We start from the raw sequence: 23230 nt of genomic DNA on the forward strand, positions 1-23230 counted from the left end.
TTATGTTAGGATAGGTATGTCAGAATTTGCCTAGCGAAGATTTTCTGGCAATGTGGAAACTCTAACTTAGGCAACATACTGAGTTATGTTTGGGGAATCTGAGAAAAATATTTATCTTCCCTGAATTTGATAGTACACCAAATGCTTACAAGAGTTTCTCCAATAATTTAGGCATTTGAGTAGGAAGCCTCATTACTGAAATAATTTACAAGCGGAACAATCTGGACTAGTCTATTAGAAACCATTGTAAAATTTCAATATTACCATTTCTGTTACAAGTAAACCTCCAAAAGGAATACACCCAGACTCACTGAATTCCACAACGTAAATCAATGTAAATCAAACACTTTGTGTTTCTCAAACACAAAGTATTCTTAATCTCCATAAGAAAAAGCCAGTCATATGGTTCAGGAGCACTTCTGCCAGATGATTAATTTTTGTCACAGATCTCAGTTTTAATTGTTTGTACATATTTTCAAATTGGGATAAAGGAAAATGAAAACATAGGGGTATTTCCAATTTAAGTACAAGGACAAGTACACACACATTTAGGCATGGAAGTAAAAAGCTGGAAAAAATTCCACTACTAGCTTTGCTGGCTCTTTCTAGGAGAAAGCCCCACGAGATAAGCATGTCTGAAATAGGTTTAAAAATAAAGCAGAGGAGAGATTAAAACTGGATGCTAGTATCAGCAACAAACAAGTGAAATTTGAAAGTAAAAACAACACCAATTACATTTGCATCCAAAGAAAATACCTAAATATAAATCTAACAAAATCTGTATGAGGAAAACTACAAAACTCTGATGAAAGAAATCACAGTTGAATGAAATAAATGGAGACACAGTTCATGTTCATGGGTAGGAAGATGCAATACTGCCAAATGTCAGTTCTTCCCAATCTGATCTACATATTCAATGCAATCCCAATCAAAATCCCAGCAAGTTATTTTGTAAATATCAACAAACTAATCCTAAAAATATATGGAGAGGCAAAGGATCCAGAACATTCAATGCAATATTGAAGGAGAAGAACAAAGCTGGAAGACTAACACTATCCAACTTTAAGACTCACCATAAAGCTACAATAATCAACAGTATAGTTCTAGCAAAAAAAAATAGACAAATATATATCAATGAAACAGAACAGAGGCCCGGAAATAAACCCACATCAAAACAATCAACTGATCTTTGGCAAAGAAGCAAAGACAATACAGTGGAGAAAAGGTTGTTTCAACAAATAGTGTAGTGCTGAACAACTTGGACACCCACATGCAAAAAAATGAATCTAGATACAGACTTCTAGGCATTTGGAAACAAGAATTCCTTTTACAGGAGTTAATTCAAAATGAATCACAGACCCAAATAAAAAACACAAAATTACAAAACCTTTAGAAGACAGGAGAAATTGTGGATAACCTTGGGTTTGATGATGACTTTTTAGGTAGAAGAACAGAATCGTCATCCATGAAAAAAATAACTCATTAAGCTGGACTTCATTAAAATTAAAACTTTTCAGTTCTGCAAAAGACACTGTCAAGAGAATGAAAAGACATGGGGCGCCTGGATGGCGCAGTCGTTAAGCGTCTGCCTTCAGCTCAGGGCGTGATCCCAGTGTTCTGGGATCGAGCCCCACATCAGGCTCCTCTGCTAGGAGCCTGGTTCTTCCTCTCCCACTCCCCCTGCTTGTGTTCCCTCTCTCGCTGGCTATCTCTCTCTCTGTCAAATAAATAAATAAAATCATTAAAAAAAAAAAAAAAGAATGAAAAGACAAGCTATAGACTGAGAAATTATTTGCAAAGACATAGGTGATAAAGGATTGTTATCTAAAATACCAAGAGGACTCTTAAAATTCAACAAGTCAAACAACCTGCCTAAAAAATGGGCCAAGACCTTAATGAGTATCTCATCAAAGAAGATATACAGGTGGAAAATATGCATAACAAAAAATGCTCCACATCATATGTTATCAGGGAAATGTAAATTAAAACAAGATACCATTATAAACCTATTAGAACAGCCAAAATCCAGAACACCTGACAACTGCAAATACTGACAAGAATGTGGAACAACAGAAACTCTCATTCATTGCTGGTGGGAATGAAGAAATGATACAGCCACTTTGAAAGACAGTTTGGAGGATTCTTACAAAACTAAATATATTCTTACCACACAATTCAGCAATCATATTCTTTGGTATTTACCCAAAGTAAATGAAAACTTACACCCATACAAAAACCTATATACAGATGTTTGGTTTATAGCAGCTTTACTCATAATTGCCAAAATCCGGAAGCAACCAAATGGCCTTCAGTAGGTGAATAGATAAACAAACTGTGGTACATTCAGACAATGCTAAAAAAAAGAGAGAGAGAGAGAGAGACAGAGAGAGAGAGAGAGAGTGAGAGCACTACCAAGCCATGAAAAGACATGGAGGAAACTTAAAGGTATATTACTAAATGAAAGAAGCCAATCTGAAACTCTGTATGATTCAACTACATTAGATTCTGGAAAAGGCAAAACAACAGAGACAGTAAAAAGATCTAGTTGCCAGTGGTTAGAGCGGCAAGGGGGATGAACAGGTGCAGCACAAGGGATTTTTAAGACAGGGAAATTATGATACTGTAATGGTGCCCGAATGTCATTTATACATTGTCCAATCCCATAGAATACACAACACCAAAAGTGAATCCTAATGTAAACTATGGACTTTAAATGACAACAATGTGTCAAAGTAGGTACATCAGGTATAACAAACATACTTCCAGCGAGGGGAAGTTGACCGTGTGGGAGGCTATCCATGTGTGGGAGCAGGAGGCATACAGAAAAATCTCTGTACCTTCTGCTCAATATCGCTGTAAACACAAAACTAAAAAATAAAATCTGATAAAACACTGATGCTAAATTATGATTAGTTTATTGAAAAACCTTGTAGTAGATCAAGAAATAAGATGATGAGAGCACAATGTATGAAATGCAATTCTGAAAATGGGAAGTATTTAAGAAAGATAAAAAAAAAAAAAACCCACACATTTACAAATCAGAATTATACCTCTCCTAAACCTCCAGTCATCTCCTTGTTCATCCTGATGGTTCAACTGTTGCTTGGACATCTGAGATACTTGATGCTGCAAACCCTTTCGATCACCTTCTGCTTTCATAAGTTGTGTACGGAGCTCTTCTACCTAAATACATACAGTCAAAAATGACACTTTTATCAGTTTTAAATGCAGAGAAAGAATAATTGAACTTACAAATTATTTCAAATTACTTTTCCTAGGGAAAAATATTACTTCTAATGGGCTATTGTCAGCACAAGTTGAAGCCAAGTTAACCTCCTTGTTATGCCAAGCACAGTGGAATAGTCTCTTGCTCTATTTCTTTATTCCTCCTATTCCTTCCACAAATAATGAGTGTCTTTTCCCCTTCTCTGTGTCTACGGGGACAAAGAATTTGACACCAGAAAAAAAAAATAAATCATTTATTGTGAACTCAGGCCACTCTACCACTATTAGCCCAAAACCCCTCCATAACTGTTTTTATAGTTTTCACTCCTTCTCTTCTATATGAATATAATCTATTGATTGATAAACTCAAGTGAAAAGATCACAAGTTAGCATATTTTAATATCAAAGTACTGTTCAAAATAAGAAATAAATGCCGTTGTATAAACTATAAACTCCTTGAGGTCAGGGACTCTGTTATTCATCTGTATTTCTAAAGACTAGCAAATTTCAGATATGTCCCCAGTGACCACTGAACAAATTAAGAGTCTCAAAAAGACTCCGTTAAAGTCACAAGGACAACCTGAACACAGTAATCTCTTACTTCAAAAGATGAGATCAGAAATCACAAGTCAGAGTTCAAAAAGAAAAAAAAAAAAGTGGAAAGGACTACAAATGCAAACTTTCAAGAAAGAAAGTTTGAACTCTGCCAACATTAATTCCATTGTAACAATGGTTGCTGAACGAAGCCAGTGAACATTTTTAAAGTTTTTGTAAAAGAGGTCTCAACGGTTTTCAGTACTAATTGTCAAAATGTAATACTCCTTCTAAGCTTGACATCTTTGCCTACCTAGCAGACTACACAGCGAGTTATGTAAGTCACACCACAAAACAGAGAAAGGTACAAGTGCAGTTTATATTAAACAGGCAGAGAGGCAGTTAGAAACATATATGCCCTTATCCAATGTATGTGAGATGACTATTTCAAGTTACTGAACTTTAAACAGCAGAAGCACAAAACTTTCATTATAGGCTAATGGGTTACAGAATGTTATACTTAAAATTAAGCTTTATCTTTGTTTAAAAGGGGCAGGTAGCATCTTGAAAACGTAAACATAAGACGATGCAAAGTAACTTGAATATGTAAAGGTCTGTTTCATGTATTTTATTCTCCCTTCACTCTCCAATGCCTCCTTGAGTAAAATTAAGCCCCTGGGAAAATTTCATCTTACATGTCCACTCTCATTTTTACACTGGTTATGCTAAGAGAGAGAGATCCTAAATTGGAGCAGCAATCAGCAAGACACACTATCACAGTGGGAACTTGGTCCAGTGTTTTGTACCAGCTCTTCTCTGACTCTTCCGGAAAGGATTTCATCTTTTGCTTATGTGTTTTAATATACATTCCTTAGGTACAGAATTTTTTTTTCCCCTAGGTGGGATTTTTCTTCTTCTCACAAAGACATTTAATAGAAAAGGAGATTCAAACCTGATTTAATTTAAAAACAGATTATCATAGCTTGCATAGACTTACCTGATGCAGAAGCGTTTCTCTGCTGCCTTCTGACTGATTCAATAACCTTCGGGATACCTCCAATTCCTGTTCAAGCTAGAGTTTCAACAAAGGATAAAGAAAAATGTCCAGTGGGCAGAAAATAACTAAATTATTATGGGCATAGTTTCAGAGGAGAAAACTAGAGAACTTTTCAGAAGATATTTACAGCTAATATGAAAAAATATCTTGCTATCAAAACATATCAATGCCTCCCTGAAAATGTTATTTGCATAACAAAAAGTGAACCAGACCAGACCTCAGGGGGTCAGTTCCATCTCAATTATGACACTCTTTTCCTTAGGTCTCCTTTCTGTCATCTCTAAAATAAGGACTTTATATTAGATAATCTCTGAGATTCCTTCCCGTTCTGAATTATTGTAATCTAAATTCCAAAGCAATGTTTTCCTTTAGTACATGTAATGTCATATGAACTGAATTAGAATAAAAATTTGAAGGACCCAATGATTAAAGTATATTTCATCCAATTGAGTATTTTGTATATTCTTAATATTCCAACATTCCTAATATTTCCAATATTCATAACATTCCTAAAATTTAAAAATACCTAATTTCAGAATAAGACATTTAAGCTTTCCTTAATAATATAATCTAAATATTCACAGAAAATGTGCTAATTAGATAACCAAATACCTAAAAAGTTTGAATGTGCCTAGCTTACTACAAGTTGAAAATATAATAGGATATGAAGGGGGGAGGAATATGCCACCGCCCTCCCCGCCCTGCCCAAAATATGCCTCTTTGGCATAAGGATTTTTTGATGTGAAGGGAATCAAGACCCAACAGACTCAGGAAAAGCTTTTTACCTCTTCCTTAATTACATTAAAGAAATTAGAGAAGGAGTCTGTACCAGGCAGAGAGCTATTACCAGAGATATATATGAAAGACTTATCTGCAAGACAAGGCAAACATTTTTTACCAAACATTTGCTCTTCTCTTCTTCCTGTGAATTGTCTGTCTCCCCTTGGAATCCCAAGACCTCTATCCCATTTCCTCAGCTCAGGATGGTATATAAGCCTCAACTGCCTGGCTGCCTTTGAGCTCATATTTTTAGGCAGCTCCTATAAATACAAAATCAGATTTGTTTTTCTCCTGTTAATCTATTTTAGGTCAACCTAATTATTAGATCGGCCAAAGAACCTTGAAGAGTAAAGGGAAAATTACTTTTTTACCCCTACAGATGGGACACATGTTTGTTAAAATTCCTGAGATTACATATGCTAGACATGCTTGCATTTTGTAATAGTAAGGCTATTTTGTGAAACCACAAATTTATATTGAGATGTTATTAAGTGCTTAGATTTGTGATAGTTATCCTAAATTATCATTTCACTTGACCAAACTCCTACCTATATATAGTCCTTTAAAGTTTGTCCATGAGGTAGCTATGGCTATCAAAGAGTAGCATAAAGGAGCACTGTAGTTCTGATCTTCACTGTGGTGACAGTTATCGTGAATCTATACATGATACAACTTCATAGAACCACATACATGAATGAGTGCACTTAAAGTTGGTGCAATGTGCATAACTTCTGTGGACTGTACCAAAATCAATTTCTCAGTTTGGATATGGAATGACAATTATGCAAAATGTTACCACTGGGGGAAAGTGGGTGAAAGGCACATGTAACCTCTCTCTACATTCTGTCTTCCAACACCTTATGAATCTATAACTATTTCAATAAGATTTTTTTAAAAAGTATACATGTAGCCAATAAAATCATACTCTAAAAAAAGTAAAGTATATATAGAGTTACAGAATCCACACAAAATATTATCTCACTTATCCTCTAGTTTCCATGGAGAAATAAAGAGGGAAAGAATCACACTTCAATCAAAATGTTTTCAAAATCTACCAAGGCCCATACTGGTCACGCTCCCTGGATAATACCAACTCCTCAAGGGCAAGCATGAAGGCCGGACACGACTTGCTTACCATAAAGGCAGGGTGGATGCAAACTCAACATAGGTTGGTGAAATAAAAATTGAGGAGGAAATGGTAGATTTACCAAGTGATACAGAGCAAAAAACATTACATCGGGGCAAATTTCATTTTATCATGTGCTACCTTGGGCTCATCCTTAAATCCATTCATTTGCAAACTGAGGAAAGTTGGCAGTCCTCTAAATGCCTAACTGTAATGTGCTAGGCTCTATAGATTCACAGACATGAATATATGTCAAAAGTCCTTAATATTTAATGTACCTACACCGATTTTCTATGAGGAAAATGAATACATTCAAAATCCCCACCCTTTCAACAATAGGTATTTCCTAAATAACCCTGCAGCAAAGTCAAGCTCCCTAAATGTTCCCCAGCAAGGAATGATAAAGTTCAACAGCTGGCCTCTAGAAAGGGAGTGGCCAGGTGACAAGGTAGCAAATGACCTGTACATATTTCCCAGAGCAAGCAGGAGAGAATGGCAGAGCCATCAAACCAAGCAACTCCGCATCAAAACATAAAGGCTTCACTGTGTTCTAACAAATGATCTCAGGGACAACGTTCAAGGCACTCAACAAATATCACTGGCGCCATTTCAAACAGCATTACTCTTTGAAAGATAACTTTCAAAATCTTACTTGACTCTTCTCAGTTTCAGTCTGTTTCAGCTTATTTTTCATGACACCCTCATTTTCATCTGCTTTAGCTTCTTGTTTCTTCAATGCCTAGAATGAAAGATATGAAAAAAATATGTATTATTCGAAAATACACATAAAACTGAAAGACACTATTAGGATTTATTAAGAAAAGGGGGGAAGAAGATGATTATGAGTTGTACAATATACATAAAGGAATTACAACCCTCTCATTCACTGTGGTCCTAAGAATACTTCAGCAGTGATATATATTTTTTATATATCAAATATAAACAACTTCTTGATCTTCCTAATCAATTACCACTTAGTTTCACTTTTTCCCATCTTTGTGTATTTTGTTACACATTTAGGGACTGTAGATAGCTAACAGTTCACTTGGAAACAAAGCTTACTGCTTGGTGAAATAATACTATAAAAAACATTTTATCTGTTCAACTATTTAGACATAATAATAAAAATCGGCTCGTTAGTTTTTCAAATTCTGAAAAAATATCTTGAGATAGAAACATGCTTATTGCATCATTATTACAAGTATGATATTTTATCACTACACAGAACTAGCTCTTCAAACCATTCTTCACAAAGAGAAAAGAAAGCATTCTTTTCTACATTTGTCTCTCTTTAATAAAATGGAAAAAGGAACTTGAAGAAAATTCATATTTCAAAAGGTAACCAGAAAAATGTGTATTTTGGTTTGCCCTACGTTAAAACAAAATTAAACTTAAGGAAAAAAATATATACTTGGAGCAATCTTTCACGACATTTAAAAGGCATTCTATTTGTTTAAGAAAAATTTTGATAATTCTAGCATTTAGACTTAGCAAGGTATACGTGCAGAGGCCACCCAAATTGAGAAAAGCCAAATGCCTGAGGTCTCCCAACAAAGACCTATGGTGTTCAACAGAAAAATTATTTTTAGACAAATAGCAAAACATGTTAAAACTGTTTTGATGCAGGGGCACCTGCGTGGCTCAGTCAGTTAAGCATCTGACTCTTGATTCTGGCTGAAGTCATGACTTCAGGATGGTGAGATCCAGCTCTGCCTTGGGCTCCATGCTCAGTGCTCAGCAGAGAGTCTGCTAGAAATTCTCTCCCTCCCCCTCCTCCTCTGCCCCCCTACCCTCACGTGTGCTCTCTAAAATAAGTAAATAAATCTTTTTCAAAAAAACTGTTTTGATGTAAATATAATCAATCATATTCAACTTCCTTAACTTACATATCCAACGAATAACTCCTAAGTGCATTTACTATGTGTCAGGCACGGTGCTGGGGCTACTAATATACATGCATATAAAATAACCATGGCCCCCTGTCAGGAAATTACTGCTCCTTCTGCCATGGCTCTAACTCTAATAAAAAGGAATTGAGTAAAAAGTCAGAGAGGCAGCATCAAAATGAAAATTTTGGTTTGAGGACAGTAATAATATTATAACACTTAACACTTCACTCTACGCAGGGGTTCTTCTTCTTACATATTAAATACATTATATATATTAAACATATACATTTAATCTTTATGATGTGGGAAACAAAGGCAAAAGAAAAAATTAGATTTGCTTACTACCTACAGCCCACTGACAAGTCCTTGCAACAGGCAGAGTGGTTCCTCTAGGAACTCAGCTGCCTCGATGTTAATGCTTTGCTAAGGGCAAAGTGCAATCTTAGCTTAACATTATCCTCACCCCCAGGATCCTATAAGTCTTCTTTAACATATAAAAATTCCTTTGAAACTTCCTTTATCTCTAGCTCCCAAGATATATGTTAGCAATCATCCTCCAAGCATACGACCCACCAATATACATCTGAAGGCTCTCATGACTGAGTTTTCACTAAACAGTAATAAATGACCTCTTCCTAACAATAGCTAGCCCCCTCAAGGTCTTGAAAACCTTGCCTCCAAAATACCTTGGAGGCTTGTGCCATTCCTAACCCCCTCCCAATTTGAAAGTATATAATTGGCCACGCCTCTTGATCCCTGTGCAGCTCTTTCTGCCCACGGGTCCTGTCCCTGTGCTTTAATAAAACCACCCTTTTGGGACGCCCGGGTGGCTCAGTTGGTTGGCTGACTGCCTTCGGCTCAGGACAGGATCCCAGGAGCCTGGGATCGAGCCCTGCATCAGGCTCCTTGCTCAGCGGGAAGCCTGCTGCTCCTTCTCCCTCTGCCTGCTGCTCTGCCTGCTTGTGCGCTCTCTCTCTCCATCAAATAAATAAAATCTTTAACAACAAACAAACAAAAAAACACCCTTTCACACCAAAAACATCTCAAGAATTTTTTCTTGGCCATTGGCTCTGAACCCCGGCATTTCAACCTACATCATTTATAAATCCACAAGTTAATATTAAGCCAATTTATTAAGAGGGAGAGTGGGGTACGAGTAGTTGAATCGTACTGCTTTTCAGGTAATTATCAAAAGATTCTGATGTTTAATATTTGTCCATTCTTGTAGGGTAGGTGGAATTTGTAATAATATTTAATTCCATATGGATAATCTATTCAGGGTGGGATATGTTTATAAATTTTGCCTTCATGAAATTACACTAGAAACCTGAAACTGACTGCAGGCATCTTTATTCTTTCCATGCTGCTTTCCCCAGCCAACACGCATGTGTAAGAGAATGAAAAGATATAAAGATGTTGTTATTACATTTTTTAATCATTTCATAAAGTTTTGAACTATTTCACTCCTCAACATCATCATTTCAACCTAGCCCTATTTTGTTTTAAATGGGTTAAACTTAATTGGTTATCTCTTCAATATTTCTTCATTGAGCTAAAAAAACCAGCCTGGGGTTTTCCATGGTGGGGGTAGGGAGTTGTTACAAGGAAGACTTCCTCTGGCAGCTGGTAAGTTTCATCCAACCATAAACAGCTTCTGATTCTGGATTCAAACTCCTCAGCAAAAGCCACTCCAACTGAAAAGGAGAATTAAGCTCCACTTTCCAGAGGGAAAATATCAAAAAATGTGTGGTGCTATGTTAAAAACCACTAAAGTAATCAACACTTGTTTTGATATTTAATTTGAGGCTATACAAATATCCTTAAAGTTTCACCCACCAATTTTAGCTCAAAGCCAGAGCAAAGATAACACTATCGGGTCTTTTTTAGCCTACAAAATTTTCCCCCATCAAACCTTATAATCTAATGCCACCCAGATTCCTAGTAAATTAACTCAGAGATCAGTGCTCACCAGCACGTAGAATGATAAAACTTTCTGCATTTACCCCAAGATAACTTGCTTACCCCCAAAACGCTAATAAGTGATCTGGACTTTACATAAAACTGTTATAGATGGATGGAGTACACTCATCAAAGCTCCACCAAACACTGGCTGTTCTCTTAATTCTCTTGGGCTTCCTCCCTGTCCCCTTACATCTTGTCCATCCTCATTGTTTACTTTCTTTGCACCTGCTGGACCTTCCCCACAGCCTTCTAAATCTCCCTCTCCAGGTTACGCAGAGCAGTTTGCCTTTATTCGAGTTCTCAATTTTGAACAGTTATACTAGCAACCACACCCAACACCCTTACTTCCCTGACCCTGTGAAGTCTTATTAGTTACCAGAATTCATTCCCCCAAAAGGGCAATGTGAGAAATTATTATTTTCATGCTCATACTAATAGATATTTAATCTTCATTTCTTATAATTAGTATAAATATTAATAATTTTACTTGATGTTAAAGAAATAGAAATCAATAAGCTGAACTTTAATTAAACAAATAGTATGTTATAACATGGAATTATACTTTATAAAAACATAATTCTTCTGAAAGTCAACTTTTTTTAAAATCCTAATTTCCATACATGAGCTTGTTGAATAAAAGAACCTCTAATTATTTTCCATACCTAGGAATCAGCAAAAAAAATTTCCTTTCCTCCTCACTTTCTACCTTCAACATCTGACCAGTTATTTATAATATCCCTTTTCCAAATAATACATTTTTCTATTATAGTTGTACTTTAGTACCCAAAATGTTATTTAATACCCCCCTTTTTTATTTCTCCTTTTACTCTAAGGATATATAAGTCTTAGAAAAATGTAGTCAATGAGAACTTAAATTGTATTGTTTTCAGTAGAGGAGCCAAAGTGAAGTCTTAAGGAGCAACTCAAAGCAAATTACTGTATTTCCACCATATCATTTAGAAATGTCATTAAGTTTGAACATTATTTCTGCTTCCTACAGACCATCACATATGTAATATTCTAGCCCAGAATACTGAACATATTTTCTACATTACCTAGTTTAAAATGAAAGACAAAGAAAATCTAACTCTTAAGACCCAGTAAATACATATTAATGCATTTTTAACTTCTGAAAACACAAATAACACTCAAGGAGAAAGACTTTAAAAACTAACTGAATCGAAATTACAAGCTATTTCTTTAAATGCTAATAATAAACTTTAACTCACTGACTATCTTTTTAAGTGTATAAGGCTGCACTAGATTTCTTTTCCATTTGACTTAGATCAAGCAATGAGAATTATATTAAAACTGACCCAGTAAGAGCAGTTATAAAAAGAGGGGAAAAAATCACATGCCAATGAATTTCTATTATTATGTTATTTTGCTTTTTAAAGCTTGTTTTTTTTTTTACTTAAAAGCAGTTTAGCTATAAAGCTATCATGTGCCCTGCTCCAGGATTCAGATTGTCTTTTACACCTTTAAGATTACAGCAACAACGCTGAGCCTTAATAGTGCGTCCCTGGAGCACATTCAAATCTTTAATAACAACAATTTTTCTTCTTTTCCTTAAGTGTGCCTATTTCCATTAAAAAGACTAACATATTGAGTATTATACTACTATAGTTCTTTAGAGATAGAGGATTCTGAATTCTTGTGGTTATATATATATAACCACAAGATGATAGATAGATAGATAGATAGATAGATAGATAGATAGATAGATAGATAGATAGATTTTTTTTTTTTAAGCAGCCTTTTCTTTTAGGAAGGAAAGGAAAGGAGAAAAGGAGGATGTTTGTAGACGTCTCATCTGACCATAAAACCTCCCACAACTTTGACAATAGGCATGTTTATCATGAGGCTCTAAAAAATAACACACTCAAAAATAAAGAACAAATAGGGAATTAAAGGCCTTTTGTCTACTGTAAAGGGACCAGCCAGCCTGGGTAAGAATGATGGAGCTGGAATGAAACACAGGTAGGGGCGCCTGGGTGGCTCAGTCATTAAGCATCTGCCTTCAGCTCAGGGCGTGATCCAGTGGTCTGGGATGGAGCCCCACATCATGCTCCTCTGCTGGGAGCCTGCTTCTTCCTCTCCCACTCCCCCTGCTTGTGTTTCCTCTCTCACTGGCTGTCTTTCTCTCTCTGTCAAATAAATAAATAAAATCTTAAAAAGAGAAAAAAAAAAAAGAAAGAAAGAAACAGAGGTAGGTCCTATGTTAACTCCCACACAGGCCACTGAAATTTAAAAAAAAAAAAAAAATGAACATAAACTATCCGGTCTCATCCTAATCACTCAGCAGTGCTCCAAGTGCATGCCTTTGGTCACAAGGGCAAGAACATGTAGATGACTCACTGGTAAACCAACAAGACTATAGAAAAACAAGTCTGCTCACACGGAACAATAGGTCAGTAACATTATTCTTTAAAAGGTACAAACCTCCAAGTCAGATTTTTCCCCCAGTAATAAAGAATGAAGTCATGTCACTGAGAATTAGAAAACTATTGCTCTTACTATATATCATTAAAGACTTTTTTTTTTTGAGCAGTTTTAGGTTCAAAGCAAAACTGAGAGGGAAATGGAGTTCCCATATACACCAGTGTCCTCATACATGCATAAGTTCCCCATTATCAACATCCTTCAACAAAGTAGTACATTTGTTACAACTGATGAACCTACAATGACACATTATAATCACTCATAATTTACATTAAGGTTCATTTTTGATGCTGCACACTCTATGGGTTTGAACAAATTTATGACAGGTATCCATCATTACAGTATCATAGTGTATTTTCATAGCGTATTTTCACTAAAAATCCTGTGCTCTACCTATTCATTCCCTATCTCCCAAATTCTGGCAACCACCGATCTCTTTACTGTCTCCATGGTTTTTCTTTCCCAGAATGTCATATAGTTGGATTCATACAGTATGTAGTCTTTTCAGATTATTCTTCCACTTAACAATATGCCTTTAAAGTTCCTCTATGTCTTTTCATTGCTTCATTGCTCACTTGACTATATATTATAATTAAATTCTTCATGTAGGTACAAAATAAAAGTCAGGAAATATTTTAAGCTTCACAATATAATGCACTTCTGATCCAAATGAGACAACATGAACTATAAAGTTAAAAGTTTATATTTATGTATATGAAAAATTTTAAATAGCTTTAAGAACATTTGTTATATTTCAAATCAAGAAAAAACATTATTAAGTACTTAATATGTATAAAATACTGTAATAAACATATTTAATTGAGTTTTTTTTAAAAGATAGAAATCTGGTGTCTATTTCCAAAATTCTCTTTTGAAAACCTAAATCACAACTCTAAAACCATCAAATATCAATAGAATAATACATATTTTGAAAAGATATATGCATAATGCAGCAGGATTTTATTGCTTGAACTAATACTACTCGCTTAAATTAACATAGATTTTATTTCTGTCAAGCTCTGTGAATTTCTAAATTTTGTTTTTTCCTAAATCAAGTTAGAGATTCCTCCCACATGAGAACTAGCTAAAGTCATGGAAAATTTTAGCCTTTAAGTTCATCCAGTTGGGGATTATCTGTGCCAACAAAAACCAAACAAAACAAAACAAAAAAAAATTAGGTTTCTTTTCAAGGCAGAAAACAATGCATTCATATTCTAAATCCCTGAACCAGTATCTAACTCAAAAATAGCTAGATTTTACTTAATTGTTCAAAGAAATTTATTTTTCAGTCATAACCAAGGAACAAAATGCTATATAAACAACTACCACTAAAAAAAAAAAAAAAAAAAAAAAGGTTAGTAAGTTAAAATAGAATTAAATGATAAAGTCCAAAGAGAATCCAATAGTGATCATTACTACTATACCACCATACAGATTTTGGGATACCAAAGTGAGGGAGAAATTCTAAAAACCTGCTGCCAGTTGAATTATGTGTATTTTCCAGATGGAAGTGGTAAGCACATTGTGTGTGGAGTCACAAGATACAGCCATTCCTGCTTTTCAAAAGGCAGAGTAATATCAAGTATCATACAGTTAAGTAAGATTTATCAGTAGTTAAGTACATTGGTATTACTTCTGATGATAATTGTAATCCTTAATGATGTTTTTTAAAGATACCTGAGGTTTTGAAACATAAAACTTAAAGCTTCTCTTTGAGAATGGCCCAGATGTCTATTTTTTTTTTCTTTTTTGTCTTCTTATGCTAAGGTGTTTATTTTTTCAGGAATCTGAGAGCTTTTATAGAAATTATTGTGGTAGGATAGATGGTCACTTATTACTGACCTATTTTCCCCCAATGAATAGGAAACTTACTGTTTCTACTATGTCCATATTTATGGAGTCTGTGACTGGCTGGGGCACCCTTTGCCAATGAAGCTAACCAAGGTCATGGGTTCAATCACCATGAGAGCCAATTCCCTTTGCTCTGTTCCATGGTCATAGTCTTTACCCTAAACCTTAGCCAAAGGCCACATGGAAGACTAACTAGGCCAGAGACCCTGGATGAATCAGCAAGATCTACCAGGACTATAAAAATAACTCAAAGGTAAAACCCCTATTGACTACTGTCAGGATTTCATTCTTTAAATGTTATTAAATTTGCCAATCTGCAAAACAAAACCTTAATTACTGCCTACAAAGTTGGTTTGCTAAAAAGACATACAAGTCTTTTGCCTTCTTTAATTCAAAAGCAACAATGGTAATGAGTATTATTCCCTAAAATGCCACTGCTTTTACTGGAACAGATTTTATTTTTATGCAATCTTTTACTTAAGAAAAATCTTGCAAGTAAAGTTAAATGTGAGCCCAACAAGTGCACTTTCCAGGATTTCCTTCAAAATCAAAAAGCAAAGGCTCTTAGTGGAGGGTCTGTTTTTATCTGAGTAGTTTCCTCTTTGAAAAAGGACACTCAAGAGTTTTATTAGAAACCCCAGAGCAATAGGATACTTCATTTGACTTTCTAAATACAGGACCTCTGAGTTAGAATTGTTGACAAACAGAAGATCATAGATAATTATAAAAATTTAATTTAAAATTTCTCAAGTTTAAAAATAAAATAAAATAAAATAAAATTCTATACGTATTTGAGCAAAATGCCCTGTAAACATACAACACCTTTCATTGTTTAGAGTTAGAGGATGTTATTTTATGCGTTTGGATTGTTTTTTTCACTATTTTCTAATCAAAATAAAACAGTACCAAGTCAATGACTATGTCTATCTGTAGCAGTGGTCTTTGTTTACACAACATTACTATGCACTCAGTAGTTGCCCAATAAATATTAATTGATAATGATGGAAAAGGGCTTTATAAACAGATGGTCTAGGATAAATTCACTGAAAATGTAGATAGAAATATTACACTCTTCAAGAAAAGCACAAAGTAGAAATTAAACAAGTCCTGCACTCAGAAAATCTCAGGCTATTGTCAGGCAGCTGTTCAGTCAACAAGAGCACAGACATTTTTCATCATCATCATAGCATTAGCAGCATTAAATGTCTATTTGCATATGGTGCTACACAAAGGGACCCGCACTGATTCATGCTAGCCTTATTTGTTATAGTTTACAATGACAATATTAGCAAGAACAAGTAAGTACACACAGCAAAATAAATGTGATTAAACAATACTTTAAGATCTAGTCATATATGGTATGAACATAAAATGTGTCAGACTTAAATGCAACTTACAGCAGCACTAAGAGTATATATTCATAAAGCAAACCTCAACTATTTCCAAACACATTCTGAGGCACTTTACAAGAACATCTATACACACACTTAAAGAATAGGTGAAATAAAGAAAGGAGTCAGAAGCCATAATGGCCATTTTAGAGAAAATAAGAAATGACTCTTCAAGAACCTAGAGAGCAAATGATCAGGGGGGGAAAAAAGTAGAACAAAAAAATTATATAAGGACTAACTTCAATGAGGATAGGAACAAAGAAGCTACCAGCAAACTGATCAACCCAGGAAGGCATCCTGAAAAACACATCTTATTCAAAAACATCTGAATAATAAAATATGTTACACACACCGGAGGATTTTGACGAAAGATCACTGAAATGGAGAGGTGAAAGGGGATAGAAAGTACACTGCAAACATTTAATAATTAATACCCTTAGGTAATATTTTCTTAATAGAGTAAAAAGCCTAAGAAGAGATGACATAAGTGTTAATTATACAGAAATGAGATTTCATGAATCTCAGGACAACTGACATCTACACATCATCTCATAAAACTGCACCCTTCAAAGGAACCCAAAAACCTTCCTAGCAGGCTAACACTTGGCAGTTTACTTCTCTAATGATGTAGGATACAGTTCTATACTCTCAACTTTTGTTTTATCAATATTAAATAGCAGGCTCCTGAAATATATGATCTGGAATATTCCTTAATCCAGCCAGCTATTCCTATCACTATTTCCCAGTAAAAGAAAGGGAACATGGCTTGTGCAAACTGCATATAATATGCATGAACCACGTGGGAAGTTTGCTCTGTGAATGGAAATTCAAGTACTGAGTGAGTACAAGGTTGAAAAAGACAATATACAAGATCTCTTCCAGCTTCTCTTCTACAAGGAGTTTTGGGGGAAAAATATATTTTCCACAGAAAAAAATATTAAAAGGGTTTTAGTGTCATCTGAAATGATCAAAGCCTAATAAAACAGACTTACAGGTTAAATCAGCAGGGGTGGGGTGCAGGAGGCAAAGAGGTAAATCAAGAAAAAGACTAAGGAAGAAGACTGGAGAACATAATATATCTTGGACCTGCACATTTCAAGCTGTGCCAAATAGTGTTCAACCAGCTTTGAAAGACAAATCCCATAATAGACAATCATTCTTTTCCATCTCTTTCCTTTTTATCAAAATGGTAACATTAATGGTTCTTTCACAACCTTACAGAAAAGTGTTTACTTTATCCTTGTAAAAAAATAAGTAATCCACAGGTAACAAACATAAAAAAGAGAAGAAAATAATTAACATGGTATAAAATAGTAAGACAGAGAACAATATTGTAAATCGAAACTATAGTGAGTCAGACTTTAAATATGTATTTCGGCTACATGTAGTATCATGTAGCAAAGCAATGGGGTAGAATCACATTCATAAAAGAAATGCCTAAAATGATTTGAAAACACAAAGTCTCAGCAAAAATCCCACTTCTTCCACCCAAATTTTCCCAAAGGGTTAAGAAGAAATAACTATTTCCCCTCTGGGCTCCTCTGAAGCCTATTTCAAAACTGAAATAATGCCCTTAGTGAATTACAGAGATTATTAACATTTCTTTCTCAGCTAAACTGGGAGTCCCTCAAAGTCAAGACAATGCTTTAAGTACCATTAAATCTCTAGTCTGCAGCACCACACCTGGCATATACTAAGTATGTGAAGGTATAAGCTGAATATTTTACTATGTATAGTTCCGACTTCATAGTAGACAATATTTATTCATCCCTTCCTCCAAGAAACACTTATTGGGCCCTTATTCCATGCCAGCCATAGCTCTAGGTACTCTAGATACAGCAGTGAGCAATGTGCCTTGCCTTCACAAAGCCTGCATTCTGATCAGGGGGCAGACAAATGACAAGTAATAAAAAGTGCTAATTAAAAATATATATATGGCTGTATAAGGAGCTCAGGAGTGAAGAATGGGTTTATCTAGAATAGTTAATAAGGCCTTGCTGAAGTAGGGCTCTGAATGACATGAGGGTAAACAGCAATGCAACTGTTTCCAGAGTTGAAAATTCCTGGCTCTGGAAATGGAAAGTACAAATGTCCAAAAGCAGGAGGGTGCCTGGCATGTCTGTGGAAAAGCAAGAAGGCAAGTGTAGTTGGCCTAGAGTGGACAAGAAGAATGACAGAGAATTAGGGGAGTGAGCATGCAGGAACCATAAGAGACGGGTCTTGTAGGCTAAGGATTTTACATTTCATTCTGAATATGATAAGGAAACCACTGAAGGGTTCTGAAGAATGATGTGGCACTATCTGATTCTGTGGGGAAAAGACTGTAGGAAGGTAAGAATGGGAGCAACGGGGCTGGCTACTGCACTAGCCCAAGCAGGGGAAAATAGAGACAGAAGGATAGATGAAAGTAGTAGTGATACAGGGGGTGATGAGTGATCAATTCAAATATTGCTGATGTGGTGCCTGGGTGGCTCAGTCGGTTAAGCATCTGACTCTTGATTTTGGCTCAGGTCATGATGTCAGGGTCATGGGCTCAAGCCCCGTGTCCGCTCAGCATGGAGTCTGCTTGCCCCTCTTCCTCTGCTCTTCCTCCTGCGTGTGCTCTTTCTCTCTCCCTCCATCTATTCTCTAAAGTGAATAAATAAAACCTTTAAAAATAAATAAATAGAGCTGACAGAATTTAATGATGGACAGCATATGAAGGGTGAGAGAAATGGCAAAGGCAAGAACATAAACAAATCACAAAAAATTTTTTAAATATAAAGTTAACATTGTTTTTGTCATCAAGATGAGTATCCATCCTTTTAGAAGAAATAATCATAGGAGCTACTTAATAGGCTGAACCACACAAAAAGACACAGTTTGGCACCTTCTATACAAGTTCCCAGGTCAGGAGGGGAAAGAACAGGAAATGGAGCTCCAGCAACCCAAGTCTGCCCAGGCTTTGTGGCTTTAAATCACAGCACCACTCTAATTTGATTCCCATCCAAGTCTGATATTGGCTAACAGTGCTTAAGGATCTCTTTCTCAGATGAAAAATAAGAAACTGAACAACTTTTTCTCACTGCCAAATAAGCCCATGGAATGATGACATAAGGTTATAGGTGTAAATAGTGTTCTACCTTGACCATGAGAGATGTTACAAAAACCTAAGCAAATTCTCATTTCTTGAGTAATAAATAATAAATACCACAGCTTCAGTATTTACCAAAAAAAAAAAAAAAAAACCTAGGGTATTGAATACAAATGTAAATTAACTAGAAATGCAGGAAGTCATGCACCTATAAAAACTGGTTTTTTTATCAGGTAAAAGAAACACAAACAAACAAGATTACACAAAGGAAAATCGAACATGAGAACACCAGTGGAAAATGACTGTAACTGGGTTGGGTGGACGACAAGGTACAAAGGCAGTAATGATTAAGGAGAAGAAAATGATAATTAGGAGAAAGAGTTTAGATCTATGTAAGATAAAAATGTAGAGAAAGTATCTTTGGGACATTCCTGTATAGATTAGATACAGGACCCATGGACAAGGGCATGGGAATACATGATTCCAGTGACAGAAACTCTCATATCCAATTATAGTCTCTAATTGTTTTACTATACGTAAAAAGACTTTTTCCACAGAGGGAGGGAGGGACTGTAACTCTAAATAGGAAGCATGAAGAAAGTCCAACAAAAAGGCATAAAAATGATAGTTTTAGTGTTAAATATAACAGATGTCTTAATACATAATACTCAATGTGTCATATTTTATTTTTCAACAGTAGAAAACACTGTTTCAGATTTAAATTTCCATAAGCAATAGTTAGATAATTATATTCTTCTTCAGTTGCAATGTTTGTGCCAAGTATACTTTCAGGGAGTTCTAATAGTTGAGAGATATATATATTATAATCAATTTTCAAGAAAGTTTAGCAACTTTCTTGAAGGATGCCCGCTGGGTCACAATTGATGGTTCAATACTGACGACTAGTGGTCAAAAAAAGGTAGTAATTTCCTATTTTTGAGTATTCTCCCAAGACTTTTAACTAAATTTGAAAAATGTAGTATAAATTATGTGAAAAACATTTATTAAAAGAAATTTCAAACATTCTGAAAATTACAAAGGAAAAAACTGTATCTCTTAAGTCTTTTCTGTCCATTATTTGTTATGTCCCCAAACCAAGATCAATCAGCCTTTGATATTGACCCCTAATGGGAACAACTCCATGAGGTGTTGGTTCATTCACATCCTCACAGTTGAATTAACATTGTTTCGGAAATCCATAGTTAATATTTTAAAGAGATACTACTTTCAGAATTCATATATCTGAGCAGTTCTAGTCTGAATTTTTTTCTAACTTCATCTGTTATCCATTAAGAAATCAGAAATTTAGCTGTCCTAAATTCCCAATATAATGTGAAAAACAGTAAAGTGCCATATCAAAATATACTTTCTAAAGAGTTAAAATTTAATTGTGATTGCCTTAATTCTTGAAGAATGCTTGTGAAATTTCAGTCAAATCATTTAAACTGCTACGTATTCAACTTCAAAGAGGTTAAAATTTGTTAACACTCACTTTTTTCTCTGCAGCAATAAGAGCAGTAAGATAATACACCACAGGTAAACCTTGAAGAGAGAAAAACACTTGTTTTTTTTACCCAAGAGTGTTACATGCAGCCAAATGGTCACTCACATGTGAAAACAATGGTCATTCCTTCCACAACTATTCACAGACTGTCTGCTGTGGGATAAACACTGCATTACATGCCCCAGAAAACAGGTGATGGACAAAGTTCCTGCCAACAGAGTTCCCATTTTAGTGGGGAAGACATACAATAACATAAATAAACAATTATAGGTGGTGTTAAGTGCAATGAAAAGATAAAGTAATATGATATGATAGAAAACAATGGGGTAGAAAAGAACTATTTTATGTTATTTTTTAAAGATTTATTTATTTATTGGTGGGGAGGGACAGAGGGGGAAAATTTCAAGTAGACTCCCTGCTGAGCACTGAGCTCCACTCAGGGCTTGATCTCAGGACCCTGAGGATCATGACCCGAGCCAAAATCAAGAGTTGGACACTCAACAAAATGAGCCACCCAGGCACTCCAGAAAAAGAGCTATTTTAGGAAAGGAAGGGGGAGGGCAGTTCTCTCTAAAGTGGTGGCAACAATTAAACCTGAAGGATGAGAAGACAGAAGTTTGCTGAGGGTCAGAAGAAAAATGTTCTGATAAGACAGGGAGAGGAAATCACTGAGCTTAGAGCACAGATTTCTTAGAACAATTTGTTGTTATAGACGCAATGTTTAAAATTTGAGAATAACCATCTAAAAATGGAAATATGATCTAATATAATCAAAGCCATAAGTATAAAAATGAATATATAACACATTTCAACCCAGTACAAAAAAAAGGGGGGGGGAGGGAGGGAGGGAAAAGAAAACCAACAACAAAAAAAGAAGAGATGGTAAAAAACAAATAAAAGGATAAAAACACTTCCAAATGCATCAATAATTTTAAGTATAAACTGACTAAGCCAGCCATTAAAAGACATAACTTATCAAATGAGATTTTTAAAGCCCAGCTATAAGGCGTTTATAAGAAACATAAAAAATAAGTTAACAAGGAAGGATTAAAATATGGCAGAAAAATCATATGCCAAGAAAACAGTAATTCAAAGAATGCTAATATCAAGAGGTACAGTACAGATTAAAAAATAATTGACCAAGAAGTAATTAATTCATATCCATGAAACCAGTCACAAAATACAGCAAAACTAAAAAAAAAACTAAAAAAATCAAGAGAGAAATTAACAATCCTTATTATACTGAGAGGCTTTAGACACACATATTTAATAAGAATACAAAAGAACAGAATACAATTTACAAACCTGACTTACTAAATTTATAGGAGTGTGTATGTATGTGTGTCATATGCTAAATTGCAAATGTGTTAAATTTTTGTACTCACATATTTACCCAAAAGATTGATCATGGTACCAGGTGTCAAAATGGAAGTTTCAACAAATTTCAAAAGAATTAAAAATTAATAATAAAAAGAGTTACATGAGCATACACACATCTGGATTTTTCAAAAGGCATTCCTAAATAAGTTATAGAGAAAATCATTTAAAAAATCATAAAAGATTTAGAAACAAGCCACCATAAAAGAATAGCATATCAAAATATACAGTTATTAGTGAAAATTTGCAGTAATTTTTAAAAACAGTAAAATCAGTTAATGTTTCAACTTGCAAGTCTAAAAACCAAAACAGAGTAATCCTAAAAACAAAAAAAGGAAGAAAAAAATAATACAGCCAAAGAAAGAAGTCGATGGAGTAATAAAGCTAGCCAAAATGAAAAAATCGTATGTATATCTAGCAATACTAATAAGAAAAAGGAGTAAGTAATATTTGAGCTTCAGAGAAAGATTTAAAAATAATAAATCAGGGCTATGCTTGCTTTTTAAAATTAACTTCAAAATACAGGCAAAATGGATAACATAAGAAATCATGAATTACCAAACGGACTTTAAAAATAAAAAAGCTATATAAACCAAAAACAAACAAAAAAGAAAAAAAATGGGGTGCTTGGGTGGCTCAATCAGTTAAGCATCTGCCTTAGGCTCAGGTCATGATCAGGTTCCCTGTTCAGCGGGGAGTCTGCTTTTCCCTCTGGCTCATGTGCTCTCTCTCTCTCTCAAATAAATAAATAAAATCTTAAAAAAAAAAATTGAAAACCTCAGCCATCAGAAAGATAACAGGTACAAATGTTTTTATGGGTGAGTTTTAACAAATATTCAAGAAATAGGCAATCCCTCTCTTAAACAGAGCCAGAAAATAGAAAAAAAAAATCTACCTAATTCATTTTATGATGAAATGTATTCACTTATGAAAATGTAACCTTGCTTCCAAAACCAAAAAGAGCAGTACAAAGAAAATTATAAGCCCTCAATCATAAACATAAATATTAAAATCCTAAG

The 23230-nt window shown here is 34.8% G+C and overlaps 1 protein-coding gene across 4 annotated transcripts in view; it reads right to left on the minus strand.

Annotated features, from left to right (window-relative positions):
* Nucleotides 1-23230, minus strand: part of CEP128 (centrosomal protein 128) — a 375253-nt gene that overhangs the window by 286065 nt on the left and 65958 nt on the right. For all 4 annotated transcript variants that reach the window (XM_045807714.2, XM_045807712.2, XM_087856159.1 and 1 more), the window contains 3 exons: nucleotides 7375-7461; nucleotides 4757-4831; nucleotides 3051-3183 (listed from right to left, as the gene is read on the minus strand). In XM_045807714.2, the coding sequence (XP_045663670.2) occupies nucleotides 3051-3183; nucleotides 4757-4831; nucleotides 7375-7461 (295 nt within the window). The remainder of the gene's footprint in view (nucleotides 1-3050; nucleotides 3184-4756; nucleotides 4832-7374; nucleotides 7462-23230) is intronic.

The sequence above is a fragment of the Ursus americanus genome, chromosome 26 (assembly GCF_024610735.1).
Source record: "Ursus americanus isolate L20-20 chromosome 26, mUrsAme1.1.p, whole genome shotgun sequence".
Lineage (NCBI taxonomy): Eukaryota > Metazoa > Chordata > Mammalia > Carnivora > Ursidae > Ursus > Ursus americanus.